At 40.8% G+C, this 14,619-nt stretch overlaps 1 protein-coding gene across 1 annotated transcript; it reads right to left on the bottom strand.

The window, feature by feature from the left end:
* Positions 1-565: 565 nt before the first annotated feature.
* On the bottom strand, positions 566-14,239 carry LOC102229566 (integral membrane protein 2A-like). The gene is made up of 6 exons (XM_023328686.1): positions 13,837-14,239; positions 13,322-13,456; positions 7,096-7,275; positions 6,882-6,992; positions 4,287-4,431; positions 566-1,923 (listed from the first exon to the last, which is right to left on the bottom strand). Exons 1-6 carry the CDS (start codon positions 13,906-13,908, stop codon positions 1,829-1,831), a joined length of 738 nt encoding a protein of 245 aa, XP_023184454.1. The 5' UTR covers positions 13,909-14,239; the 3' UTR covers positions 566-1,828.
* Between the last annotated feature and the right edge of the window lie 380 nt (positions 14,240-14,619).

Genomic DNA, 14,619 nt, shown 5'->3' with positions numbered 1-14,619 from the left:
AGACGACTAATATTTAGATGACTGTGCACCTACTGCAAGCTGCTGATATTAAATAACTCTTTATTTTGATTGGCTAGTTTCTTGACACAAACCAGACTAAGCCACTGCAAAAAACAAAATGTATTTTTGTCTAGTTTGTATTGCAAACATCTTAATACTCTTGAAATAAGGCAAAACTAACTTTCGAGTAACTTTTCAGCATGAAATAGCGGCTTGTGTTTAGCCAGTAATTCCTTCATATTCATAAACCTAATTCCACCGGCTGATCATTTCACCTCCAACATAGGAAATTTGTCATTATAAGTGAAATATATTTTTTTAAATCCGTATTTAGAACTTGTTAACTTATCTAGAAACTAGACCAAATAATTCTTGGAGAGATTTGCAGCGCTGTCCATTTGTTCCCAGGTCACAACGCATTTAAATTTCTGACCCAATTCTTGTTTTTAAAATTAATTCCACAAAAATGTTGTCCAGTTTATATTATAGAGTCTAGAGCAAAAAAAAAAAAAAAGTAGAACGGCAGTGATGCACGACGTAGCAAAAACCACACAGGAAAGTTTAGTTTTTAAGCAGGTTAAGAAAAGCAACTTTATTCAACAACAAAAATGAAAGTCAGTTCAGTAGTGTCACACAAAGTTGTTATGTTTTATTCCACAGGCGTTGTGTTGGAGAGCAGCCTGTCGTTACTAGCCTACAGCACTTCCTACTGATTGTCTTCCTGTGTGGGATTCACAGAACAAACCATTAAAACAACTCGCAACGTTTCCTTTTGTTCCCCCTTTTTTATTCCGTTTGGCACGAAGCCGTTTCAAAAATAACGTTTTTCACATTTTTCCTTTTTTCCTTTCGCTTCCGAAGGGATTTCCAAACTCAACCGTTTCGTGTAATTAAATCTAAGCAAGTATAAGTTTTCCAGTGGAAAATGTAAAACTTCATTTGCCACCAACTATAATGACGACGGGTTACATCTGCTTTTCTTTTCTGCTTTTTTTGTTGCTCAGGTTAAAATGAAATATACGAACAAATTCACAAACCAAAGCAGGCGACCAAATAAACGTTTTTCGCCTTCAAAATAGCACGCAGCGTTTCCCTTTAGCTTGGTCCCGTCGGTTTAGCTTGCGGTCTTCACGAGTTTACATCTAGAAATGTCTCTACACAAACACAAAAAACGAAAGCGTTCATCATCAGTTACACTAAATCATAACACGGCAGGACGGAGGAGTGGCAGCAGCAGCAGGGCACTCTGGGAAATATCTACAAAAGGTGAGGAGCGACAGCTGCCGGATGTTCGTCCGTGTTGGCAACCATGACAGTGAGACGACGCGTGTGCGTCCGAACGTGCGTGTCAGCGTTACGGCGCGCTGCTGAAGCTGCTCTGGGAAATGAGGCGACAGGAAACACGAGAGGCGTCGCACACCTGCTGGGAACGACGGGAATATCAAGCAGGATGCCAAACAACTCGCATCTGGGATACAAGAACATCGATGGGGCGGGTCTGCGGGAAGCCACGGCGAACAAAACGGATTCTAGCGGCGCAAATGAAACTTAGTGCGTCTCTAAGGTAACAACAAACAGCAGGTGGAGGTTAGGCGTACGTAAAGCGGCGGCGGCGGCTCTGGAACCCAAACTCACTCGACACAAGCTGGGAAGCAAAGGGAGGCAAAACGATTTGTACAAAAGTAGCTTTCTGCTGAACGTTGTGCTTCCTGTCGCTGTCGTTCATCCACTCCCTCACTCACTCACCCCGGCTCGCCCGTTTTCTCTCCCTCTCTCTCTTTCTCTCCCTCTCTCTCTCTCTCTCTCTTTCTCTCTGGCCGTTTCCTCATCAGGCCTTGCAGATGCGGGTCTCCGTCACAAACTTGTTCTCAAAGTGGCGGATGGTGAAGCAGTCGTCGGCGGAGCGCTTCTGGATGTTTCCGCCTGACGACAAAAAACAAACAAACCAGCAGACGGAAAATATTTTACATTTCATTTCTACATCAAGTCAGACTTTTTTTTAAAAAGTTAATCCTGCTAAGAAGTAGGTAGGTGTGAGAAAAGGTATTTTCCTCTTTCCACAGATTATTTTAGTACTCGGTTATTCTAATGAGTATTCTGATGATTAATCGGTTAATCGAATAAAAAAGCTGGCACGTTCCACAGATTATTTTTCAACCACTTAAGCCTCTTTTTTTTTTTTTTTTACATGATGTTAGAAATACATTAAAAGACTCAAATGAGCAAATAATTTAAGTACTTTTAAGAAAAAGAACAAAAAAAATTGCCTAAAATGCAGTAACAGCCTTCCTGTAGGGAACGCATGACCATTTGTAGCAAAGTTTGCATCTGCTGCTGAACAACACTGTCTACTAGTTTGTTGATTTTTTTTTTTTTTATAATAATTGGAGTAAAAGGTGTTTAATAGGAGATTTTTTTTAACAAAATTTGAACCAGGTGAAGTTAAAAATGCAACATGAGGAGTTCTGCGTAGGTCAGGTTTACAAAGAAAGTTTTTAAATTAAAAAGGTTTCTATTTTCAGTGCAGCTCTGACCTAATCACTGCTCAGAATGCGATGCTCTTTCAGCAAACGGACATTTTTAGAGCCCGTATGCTGCAGGTAACGATCAATCAATGAGTAGATTAGTTGACGATTGTTTCAATCATCGATTAATCGCGATTAATTCGAATGACCGTTCCAGCCCTTGTTGTTAGCTTCCTGACATGGTTCCAGAACTGACGTGTGGACGTTTTATGTTTACGCCTGCAGGAGTTTTATTATCATTTTATATTTTATCTGTCGTTTTGGCCGTCAGTAAAAACAAAAACACTCTGCTCTGGCGTCCAGCTGTCTCTTTGGTTGAAAGGCGCTCTTCAGGTCTGCTTCACAGCCTGAAGCAGGGGAACCCCAGAAAATGTTCCTCTTGATAAAAACAAGCATGCCTAGTGGTTTTTTTGGACGTGGGGGGGAAAAAAATAAATAAACCCAGCCGAGCATGAGTCGGAAACCTCAAAGATAATACTATACCACTAGTTTTCCAATACATTGTTTCAGTTCTTCTATTTTAAAGCCAAATAAAGTCGAGCTTCTTGTACAGACTTTGGAGCAGTCAGGAGTTTCTGATAGACAAACAAATAGTTCTGACTTAAGGTGAAGTTTAATGGCTATTTAAAGCCACTCTGCAGCAACTTTAACCGTACAGCGTCTCGCAAAATCACTTATTGCTTTTGTCACATTATGACCACGTCAGTGAGCTGTTGTTTTTTTTTTTCTCCGAAGAGTTTTTGCGGCGCTAGCGGCTCGTATTTTTTCGACAGTAGGCAGACAGGAAGGAGGGCGAGGAGAGGGGGGAAAGACATGCGGCAAAGGTCGTCGGGACCGGGAGTCGAACCCGCGACGTCCGCGTTGAGGACTAAGGCCTCCAAACGTGGGGCGTGCTAACCCGCTGCGCCACCACAGCACAGTGATTTTACTGAAGTCATGTTTCACTGCAGTGGCGGCTCCAAGTCTTTTATTTGCAGCTATTTCTGTCACGATAACAAATTCTGCCGGGCGATAAATTGCCCCAGAAGTCGTCACGATAAGCGACAATATTGTTGTTTTGAGAAAATGTTCAAGTAATATAAACGTAATCGCATAATAACGCATATCGCATGATCACATTCTGAAAGATCGATAATCCTGATATTCTGATTGACTTTTAACACCGGAACTGGAAGACGTTTTAAATATTGGAAATAAATAAGCAAAACGACAAATAAAATGAATCATGAAGACTGTCAACAAAACTGTCCTTCAGAAAAAGTGGCCAGTTGAGACCAAAGAGCCAAACTGGAGACTTTTATCACCCAGTTCTTGGAAGAAAGAGAAAAACGATAAATCAAATGGCAATTATTGAGCTCGTTTTAATTTATTCATCTATTTTCAGCGACAGCCGTATATGAACCTCAGTCAGGTTGAATGGAGAGGATGAACGTCTTGCCTCAGGCTCATTTAATTCAGGTCCGGACTTTGACTGGGCCGTTTCTCTCACTCCGATCTAAACCATCCGCTTGTAGCTTTGGCTGTTGTCCCGATGTCAAATCTTTAGCAGCGTCTAAAAGGTTTTATTGCTAAGATTACCTGAAGAAAAGCATCCCCACAGCATGACACTACCACCACCATGTTTGTTTGTTTTTTTTGCCGGACAGCTTTTTGCATGTAAATTGACTGTGTAGTAAAAATCCAGCCACGGCGGTGGTTCGACATTTCTGCTGTCTGCAGTAAACCTGCAGCGCTAGCTGCTGCCGCGCGCGCCGCCCGTACCTGGCAGGTTGGACCGGCGCTGCATTCTGTAAGTTTCCTTCCCGTCACACAGCCGGCGGATGTAGAAACCCAGCGGCTTGACGTCCTCGATGCGCTCGGTGACCACAAGGTCCTCGCGCACCAGGTAGCTGCGGTATGAGTCACTCTGGAGAGAAGAGAGACGGAACGAGTGAGGCCGCGCTATTTTTAGCCCGCCGTTATGTGAAATTGTAAAAAAAAAGGTGTCCACAAACACATGCAGCAGAAACAACAAGCTTCCCATACCGAGCAGAAGCTATGTTTTATTTCAAGTAGCCACTCTTGCTAAGTATATTTCCTCTTTTAGGTCTCCTTAAGTGTATTTCACAATCCTCAAATCTGTAAAAACATTCAATTTTACATGAAAACAAAAAAAGAAAAACAAAGTGTGCACAAAATACCTTTGGGCTATGTTGTTTGAATTTGGTAATTGAGTCAAATATTATACATGCAAACATCCTGTACAGACTTTTGACTTGCCGATGAAGAACCCTCAGAAAGAGGAACAACCAGGAAAAGTTTTTCTTTTTTAACAACCAAAATGTCCCTAACAGCAGCCGTACCATTAGGCTGTTGGGCCATTTCCCAGTAACTTTTCTACATATTTATTCTTGGGGAGGTTTACAGTAAACAAAACTGATGTGAGGAAGTGTAAAGTGTGATTATTTAACTGTTTAAATTTAACAGTTTAATATTTTGTGCGTCTTTCTTATGGTTTTATGAGATATTTTTTGCTACATGTGGTATTTTGAGGCATAATCAGGAATTTTCTTCAGGTTACATTTTAATTAAAACTGTCCTGTTCAACACACACACACACACACACACACACACACACACACACACACACACACGCACACATACATATCAAAGTTGCCTATTGTAGATTTAAATCCTGTATGCTACTTTAATGGTCAAACTGCTACAACCGCATACTTTTAACTAATATGTGCTGATTTTAAGTAATATCGACATGATTTGCAGCTTTACTCTCTGTGACCTTCGTTTAAAACATCTAATAGTTATTTGCCATTTGCTGAAATCTTATTTGTGTTGCTTATGGTATTTAGCTAAAAAGAACAAAGCGAAAAATACGCATAAGGAGAAAAAAAAAAGATACAATTGGGGAAATAATGTTTAAAATGAGAGAATAAGTGAGAGTAAAGGCACTATAACACACGCATCAAATGTGACTGATCCTAGAAAAATGACTTTTACACCTTAATTATAGAAAATGACGGGATTACAAGATTATCGCCATTTATGAGAAATAAACAGAAATTAGCAGAGGTGAATTGGACAATTTTACATTTGATCTACTTTGACCAGCAGCTAGTTGGAAGCTCAGAAATAGCAGATTTATGCAAGCGCTCACCAGATGAAGGTAACAGCTAGTTACTACTGTTAGCTAGTTTCAGTATCAGGTTTTTAATAACAGCAAAAGGAAGCATAAACATAAGAGGTTATTTCAAATGAAAGTTTTACTATAAACATGTCTGCTGTTCATTCAGACTCAAGACTTTCAGCTGGTAACAGAAACAGCAAAGTTACATTTCTAACCTGAAATGCTAGCATCCTCAGAGCTAATAGGATAAGCTAGCATGCTAATCGTGACATGAGATGCTAATTCTCGTTTAATACAGTGATTGCTCTTTCAAACTCAGTTTAAATAATTATTAAGACTTATGGCAGGAAAGCTGAAGAGCTAGACATAATATAGATCATAAAGTTAAACTGAAATGGGCTAGAATCCGTATTTAAATAGAAAATATTATAAATCCGCCACTAAAATGCTGATTTGTGTGTCTCCACCTTTTTTTTTTTTTTGCTTAAGCTGAACACAGAGCAAACAAACCAGGGAGTTTTAAGATCTGACTTTGTGTTGTTGCCATTGACAGGAAAGGCTAAAGACGACCAAAAAATAAATAAAATATTTATCAAACAGAAAAACTAAGGCTCACACACTTTTCACAAAGTAAAATTCAGGCACTTTTCAAAGATTTTCAAGGTAATTTTCCAGCACAACACCTTGAAAAATTAACTATAAAGTCAGTTCCTCTTCACTATTACATAACATCAATTATTTATTAATAATATCTTGTGTTACTATTCTATTTACTCCAGCAGAAAAAATGTAAGCTAAAAACTAATGAAATATCTCTCTTACACACATCCTGCACACCTGACTGGTCTGAGAAAGTTAATAAATAATGCATAAAAGGTTTTCTCCCTACGTTTTCAGGTATTTAACAAACAGAAATAATTTTGATCATTATGACAAACCTGAAAAGAGAAACGTTTGGTCAGATCTAACTTCAGACAGTGAGGGGAAAAAAAGTGCATTTGTCTCTTTATTATCTTTAAATATCTGGTTTCACCTGTAAATAATGCCTTAACATTTTGTTTTTAATCAACGTTGGATGGCACTTTATTGCCAAACTGCGCAGTCTGAATACCAACCACTACCAACTACATTTCCAAGGCTCTCAAGCACCAGTACAAGTGGATTTTCATCGCTGTACTGTCATTTTATTGTAATCAAGCCACTAGACCAGGCACTGAGTGGACGTCGCTCACCATCAGCTGTGAGAAGAGGTCAATGAGGTCCTGAGGGGGGAGGACCACCGAAGTGTTGAGAGGAATCACAAAGCAGGTCCTCAGAGTCAGGTCCAGGTACGCCGTCAGCTTCTGCGTCGTTAAAACAAACAAACAAAAAAAAACCCGCGGTGAAATCGGTGAGCTCAGAACCCGAGCGCCAGCGGGACAGAAAGCGGTCGCCCGCGGCTCTCACCCGGTTGAAGTCGTGGAGGATGTAGGCGGGGTCTCCGGGCCGAAAGCGAGGAGGGGGCACGCTGACGACGGCCATGCTGTCCGAGATCTCCACCTCCTCCTCCACCTGCGGCAGGTAGTAGGGCTGGCTCTCCGCCCCGGTGGACACGTCGGTGAACTGCATCGCTCCGTGATACAGCCTCTGGCGGGGAGTCGAGAGAGATCAATCATTCAGACGACGACAGTTCCAGGTAGGAAACAAGAACCGGAAAAAAAGGGGAAAAAATCATTATCATGCAAATATAAAACGAATGAAAGCAGAGGAGGATGGGGAAAAAAGATCATCTTTGATGTTGGGTTTTGCTCTGAATGTAATCTTAGTGTCAGTTTAGTTTCTGTAGGATGGTGTACTGCAGGTTTCAACAGACTAATGTCGTTTTTCAGAGCGACTGCACACAGAGTAGGATGTTTCTCTGCAACCACAACAGTCCATGAACACAGTCGGTGGTTCTCCACCTGCTCAGCTACAAATAGAAACGTTTTCCTGTAGCTGAGGTTGTGTCTTCAAAGACATTCAGACACTGATGGGTTTGAATAAGCATGTTTGGTGGGTTTAACATTTAAAAATGTAGGTGATGAAACCACTGAAGAGCTTAGTCACAGTTCTGACAACTTAGTGATGGATGAACGTCGACTCTGCTGCCATTAAGCCAGTTTGTAACCAATGAGTTGGTTTGGTTGGGGCCATTGTCCATTTGGGAATATCCAAGCTCCAACTTCCTGTCTGACGTCTAGAGATGCAACATGCAGGTTCTTTCCTCATTTAAAGTAGAGTGCACCAGTCCCTCCTGCAGCAAAATGCCCCAACAAAATGCTACTGCTTCACAGTTAGGATGGCGTTCTCACTGTAACACGCTTTCCTCCTTTCTCCTACAAGTGAGAACGAAGGTCGTTGTGGCCAAACGTTTCAGTTCTGCTTTCAAAAGAGCAGAAGACACTGGGGTTCCGTCAGTAGCGTGTTTCCATGTTTGAGGTATCACGTTAGAAAAGGTTGATGGGAACGGCAGAGTTAAAGAATAACTTTCTCAATTACATTAAGAAAAAAAGTTTTCACGCTCGATTGCAGTGGTTTTCGGCTTTTCCGAAAAAGGGTTAACGTGCAACAGGGTCAATGGAAACATGTCTAACAAGTTCTGATTTAGCAAACATTTACCTCACGTGATCCATCAAGCGCTTTTTGCCGAGCTTTAGAGTTTCATTTCTGTCTCCGGACATTGCCAATGCTAGTTGACTTGACCGAACAACACGTTACTAAAGCGTGTTGCACATGGGAGTTTACGACTTCGACTTCCTGTTTATGACGGCCATGCGTAACGTCAACGCCTGACGAAATTACGCTTTGCGTAGCGCCAAACCAGTAGATAGGAACCCGATGAATTCATTCACATTGTAATTTTCCTTCCCTTTAATTTTGCTACATTTTAAACGTTTAGCGCAAAATTCACAAGACAATTGGATGGAAACATACGTGGCTACAAGTACATTCAGTAACTGCAATCTGTTTTCCTTTTGGAGTTGTGGCTTCTTTTCTTTCAGCCCATGGACTCGTTTTATGATAGACAATGATAGGCTCTTGTTAGCTTCAACCAGTGTCTTTATGAGATGTTTTGCTTCTGCCTTGGTGTTGATTCTCTCATATTTAACACCAAAACACATAGAATCCGTCTCGAGACACAGACCTGATTAAAACCAGAAACTAAAACACAGAGTCTGTATCAGAGGTCGTCTTCCACGTGAAGCTTCAGAGGCTTTGTGTTAAAACTCATTTATCTCCAATTCCCTGGGTCATAAACTAAAGCCCCAAATGGCTCCAGATATGCGTACGAATGTAGGCTTATGGAGGGAAAAATGAAAGATAGACGCTGGAAAACAGTAATTACGTTGCGGGATGGTTCATTGGAAGCTACAGTCGTCCATCTAGACCAGGGGTGTCAAACTCAATTTCACCAAGGGCCACTTCAGCATATTGGCCACCCTCAACGGGCCACATTGACAGTATAAATCAGGAATGCCCAAGTGCAGCCCTCCAGACTGCAACTTTTAGATGTGTCCCTGCTAAAACATACCCAAGACAAAAAGTTGACTTCCCTCATTAGCAGCAACTCAGTTCTGTAGAGGCCTATGATTGAGTCAATGATCCAGGTGTGTTAGAGAAGGAATGCATCTAAAGTTGCAGAGTGAAAGGTCTGGAAAACTAGACTTGGGCAACCCTAGCATAAATGTATGAAAATACAATGTTAAAAATAAATTAAACAACACCTCATATTGTTAAATGACTGATTTTATGTATTCAAGTTTTAAATATTACATTTGAGTTTGCATGGACGTAAAATTACTGCTCAGTTTAAAAATTACAGTATTTTTAAACTGCTCAGCTAAACTTCGCTCTTTAGCTCGTTAGCTTGTCGATGTTTCAGTTTTATTCGCTGAGAAAATTATTCTTTGTCTGCGTTAAAGATAAGCAGACAAAGAATAAAAACAAGTTTTGATATTAACTCTCAACTTCATTCACAAAACTTTTTCGTTATTTATTACACAACGAACATGTATTTCACATAAGAACAAAACAATGAGGTGATGTTGCCTGTCCTTGAACACAAAGCTGATCCTCTTCACCCTGCCACCAACTCACACATCCTCATTGTGTTGTGTAAATAAACACAAAACAAGCAAAATCAATAAACTATATGCATATTCCAGTATACTGAGTTTTGGTTTTACATTCATTCTATTTAAATTTAGTTTTTCGTGCTTACCAATGTTTTCCCCTGGTCAGTTCGTCGATGTCTGGTTTTAGTTCTATTCTGTGGAAATCCGCAAAATGGCGGGTAGGTTTTCGTCAGTAATGCGCGATCTGTGCTTGGTCTTGTTTAAATTCATTATTGAAAACATCTGTTCGCTCAGATAGGTGCTTCCAAACATGGACAAAAACACGAGCTGCATGGAGTCAAAGCTGTGGCATCAAATCAGGGGGCAGGAGACGGTAAAAGTCCTCGATTTCGCTCTTTAGCTTGTTAGCTTGTCGATGTTTTAGTTTTATTCGCTGGGAAAATTAATAATCAGCTTGAGGTGACTCTGCTGCACTCTAGTGGCGAGAAGCCGTAATGTTGGCTGGTAAGAATCGGAAGGCATTATGGGAGATGTAGTTTGTAGTCAATTCGTGCTCAAAACTTATTTGAAGTCAATCAATGGGGCTGTAAAACGGTGGTGGGGGGGAGAGGGCCACATAAAATGACGTAGCGGGCCACATGTGGCCCGCGGGCCTTGAGTTTGACACATGTGATCTAGACCATTTGTGAAAGTGCTGGAAAGCGAAAGATAAAGTGGAATCCAACAGAAAGATTTCTACTGATGCTTAAACGTCCCTGAGACTTTTAGCGTTCGTGTTTTGGCTAAATTAGGACATGTGGGTTAAAAAGTCACATTTTCAAAGTGATTTTCAGGCTAATTTAAGGATCTCTGAAATCTGTTTTATTATCTTCCAAATTATATTTGATTTTCTTCCCCAAGTTCCAGTTGTTTTTGTTTTGATTTTTCACAACTCTGATGTAAGAGACAAAGGAATTCCCAAGTCGATGGCTAGAGGTCAGTATTTCCTGTTATTCTGTATCAGAAACCCTGTGGATCAACACTGTTTCTGTGGATCAGTTTTATGAGGTGTTAAAAAGTGTTTCCCACTCATTTTTTTTTTTGAAGAACTCAGTTATGTGCAACACTAGGAATCTGGTTTTTAACATCAAATAAACTCTCCTTTTTAAAATGCTTTAGAGCTGAACTCAACTTCTGCTTGTCACATGGAAAAAAAACCCTGAGAATTATAATCTTGTGTGCACTTTCATAATGATCAGAACCTTTGTTAATTTTTTCCCCTGCCATCTGTCACAGGAATCTCCACTGAAGCAGTGACTGTCAGTGTTTTGGCTTTCATGTTCCTGTGACTGCAGCCGTGACCCGCAGCGCTGGTTATAGCAGCTGATACTGGATGTAATCAAGGCTGACTGTATTATTAAACAGACATTAATGTGTAGCTAAAGTTAGACAAACCTTGTTTCCAAAAAGGAGTTGGATCTCCATGTAGACATAAAACCGGATTACATTAAACCCGGTTTGTATCAACAGTTGGAGTCCTAGACTCAAAATAGTGAGCATTCTCTCTCCCAAGACTAAGGAAACATTTGAGAGCCAGCACTCCTGCTTTCCGCCAAGGTTAGAGTGTTTGCAAAAAACAATTTCCTCCCAAACTCACCCGGCTCTCAGCTCGTCTCTGCACGAGCTGGTGGAGGAATTAGCAGGGAGCCTTGCGATTGGTTCCACTAAAGCCAGAGTCGGGACAATCCTCTAGGATTAAAAACCAGGCATGGAGGGGTGGCGATCTCATCCGACGGCGGTTTTAGTCGGCCAAAACAGCAATTCAGGTAAACTCCTCGGGGATTTAGCTGGTGTTTCTTTTTTTAAATTTTTTTTTTACCCCCATCACGGAGAAAACGGTAAAGCGAAATCCCAAAAAGGGACAAGAACGGTTATAACAAAGGGACCTAGACATGGGAAGGATAATAATGCATCCATTACGTATAAAGACGTAATAACGTATAAAGAAAAAATGTCTTCCACTGCGATCGCCCGTCTGGTGAATCTGGTGCCAGAGGCTGTTCAGAGTTTAACAAAAGTTCCTGGTCGTGGTCAACAAAATAGTTCAACAAAAGTATGGCGTGGTTTCCGTACCATAGTTTGTGTGTTTCCATGGTAATAGTAACCGGTATAACGCCATTCCTGGGCTTAGTTCAGCTGTACGTCCATTGGACAACAGTATGGTCAGGGTGGGAACACCACAATACTTTGAAACCGTAGCATTTTATTGGGCGTGGGAATCTTGTATACATTTTCAATGTAAACATTTCTAAATACTTTATATATTCCTATATATTTTTTAATTAATAGAAAGAATTTTGCACAGTCTTGTTTAGTTCATTTTTAGGTCAATATTATGGGTAGGTTTTTGTTTTTTGCTGACCTACGTGTATAAAAACAGACCTAAAAAGCCACATGCGTGGTGTGAATTAAGAGAGGGTTGTAATTCAGGTTTCAATGTCTTTGCAAGCTGATGTTGGTCCATCATTTCAACCCTTTGCTGTATAAAAATCTGTATTCTTCTTCTTCTACCTTCTGGAACCGGTTTAAAGCTGCTGCCTGGAGACGTTGTAGTGTGTAATTTTAGTGCGTTGATGGAATAAAATAGATGAAAACTACAAAAAACAAACATGGTTGCCATAAGTAACCAGTAATGCAAGCCTGTAGAGAAATGTAATGCAGTGAAAAACATGAATTTTATATTTAAAATGTAGTAGAATGAAAGTAAAAATAAAAAGCTACTCCTTTAAAGTGCAAATTGTCGAAAACGGCACCAAAGTATCAGCGCTCTAGTAAATTCATTTTCTTGGAGTACATTTTTAATATTTCCTCTTCAACAAGAGCAACAGCTGCCGGCCTGGAAATATGTGAATAATTTATTGGAACCCCCCCCCCCGGTAGCAATACATATCTATGCACTGAAGATCAGACCCGGTATCATCCGCATTATGTGGCCTCTAAGTGCCATAGCAACCAAGTAATTACATGGTTTATAACTATTAGTCCTCATAAGCCTTGTTAAGTGTAAAACACAATGCGAGTAAGCTCATCTTAATTTAACCTGCTGCATATTTTATTTAAAAATAGATTTTCTTATATCCTTATATATTTGTGTTTTTGGTGTGTATTAAGACTAAATGCATACTGGTGTTATTGTGTGTGTGTGTGTGTGTGTGTGTGTAGGTGTGTGCGTGTGTGTGTGTGTGTGTGTGTGTGCGTGTGTGTGTGTGAGCTTTATGTTTGTGTGTGACTGGGTGGAGAAAGGGGCTCATTTAGTTTTCTGGCAGATTTCTCCCAAAATAATTTGTAGGTGATGCCAGGGTGCAAAAACCTAATTGTCTGGTTTGTCCTCCATGAGTTCCTGATAATATTCATTGTAACCAACAGAGATTATGACGGACATCGTGTCAAAACTAGACTTTTGAAAGCTCATGGGGAACATGTCTGCATTGTAATGGAAAATCCCCCCATATTTCACCGTATAAATTCGCGGCTTTACCACATAAACGTGCAGATTTTTTTTATTTTTTTTTTAAGGAATTTCATATTGAAACACAAACCTTCGGGGTGAAATGCCGGTAGAGACACGCTCCCCCCACGATGAACCCAGTCAGGATGAAGGAGATGCCGAGCAGGTGGAGAATAATGCGACCGAAGCCGTCTACGGCCGCAAAGTCAAAGGCCAGCTCCGGGTCCTGAACACGCAGATACACACAAGTAGCACATAGAGAGCGATAATAATGCAGCGCTGCATCCATTACACGCATGGATGGATGTTTTATTGTTATGCAAAGATGCAAGCCTATAATCCTGACTCGGTGAACATCTCATCCTGCGTCCGGTGCATTTTAGTAAATAACTGAAAATAATAATAATAATAATAATAATAATAATAATAATAATAATAATAATAATACATCACAGCAGTGTAACATTGTGACGTGTCAGACAATACAGTAAAACCACCGCATTGGTTTTGCACGTGAATGTGATCCGCATTCGCTTGCGGTGGGTTCGGGCCTGGAGGAGGTCCCCTCTCCCCCGGAACCGCGCTGAACGAAGCCCGTTAGCTCACCTTCACCGCGGCTGGCTCCTCTTTGCCCAGCGCCTTCTGCGCCAGAGCCGAGTTGAAAGCTATCTTCACCATGCTGGACCCGGAAACGTCCCGCTCGGGTATTTTAGTCACGGACACACACACACCCACACCCACGTACACAAAAGGTGGAACTGGATATGTATTTTTTTTTTTTTTTTTATCGACGGTCGTCTGCAGCTCTCGCGTTGTGCTTCTCCGCAGCTCAGCCGTGTGACGCACTTTGCGACCTCGGCTTTATCCGCACCGCTTCCGGTGGCCGGGGAGATTAAAAAGCCAAACAAACCAGGTGCTAAATGGAGAATTATCAATCCTAAATAGCTCCAATTTACGGGTAGATATTATTTAGATCGTCTATTGTAAGAAATTAACAATAACTAGGAGAGGGAATACTGCTTCTCGTTGTTGTCTTTTTGAAATTATTTCTGAGGCTTTGGTGCCATCTGGTGGCTGCAGGTCAAAACTGACATTTTCTTTCCTAAAAGAGAAACAAAATAGTGTGGACAGCATGGGGCTAAAAACGCACTGGGATTGAAAAATATAACTGATCCATCCATCCATTTTCTGTACATCCTTGTTCCTAGTGGGTCTGGAGGTGCTGGTGTCTAGAGGTTCTGGGTGAAAGGCGCCATTACACCCTGGACATGTCTCCAGTCTGTCACAGGGCGAAAAATATAATTGAAACTGGAAATATGCACATTAAAATACATTTACTGATAAATGTATTAAAAGTGAAACAAACATTTATAGTCAAAAAGGAGGAAT

Source organism: Xiphophorus maculatus, chromosome 23, assembly GCF_002775205.1.
Source record: "Xiphophorus maculatus strain JP 163 A chromosome 23, X_maculatus-5.0-male, whole genome shotgun sequence".
Classification (NCBI taxonomy): Eukaryota; Metazoa; Chordata; class Actinopteri; order Cyprinodontiformes; family Poeciliidae; genus Xiphophorus; species Xiphophorus maculatus.
The sequence above is the reverse complement of the archived record's forward strand: the minus strand, read 5'-3'. Positions and strand labels throughout refer to the sequence as shown.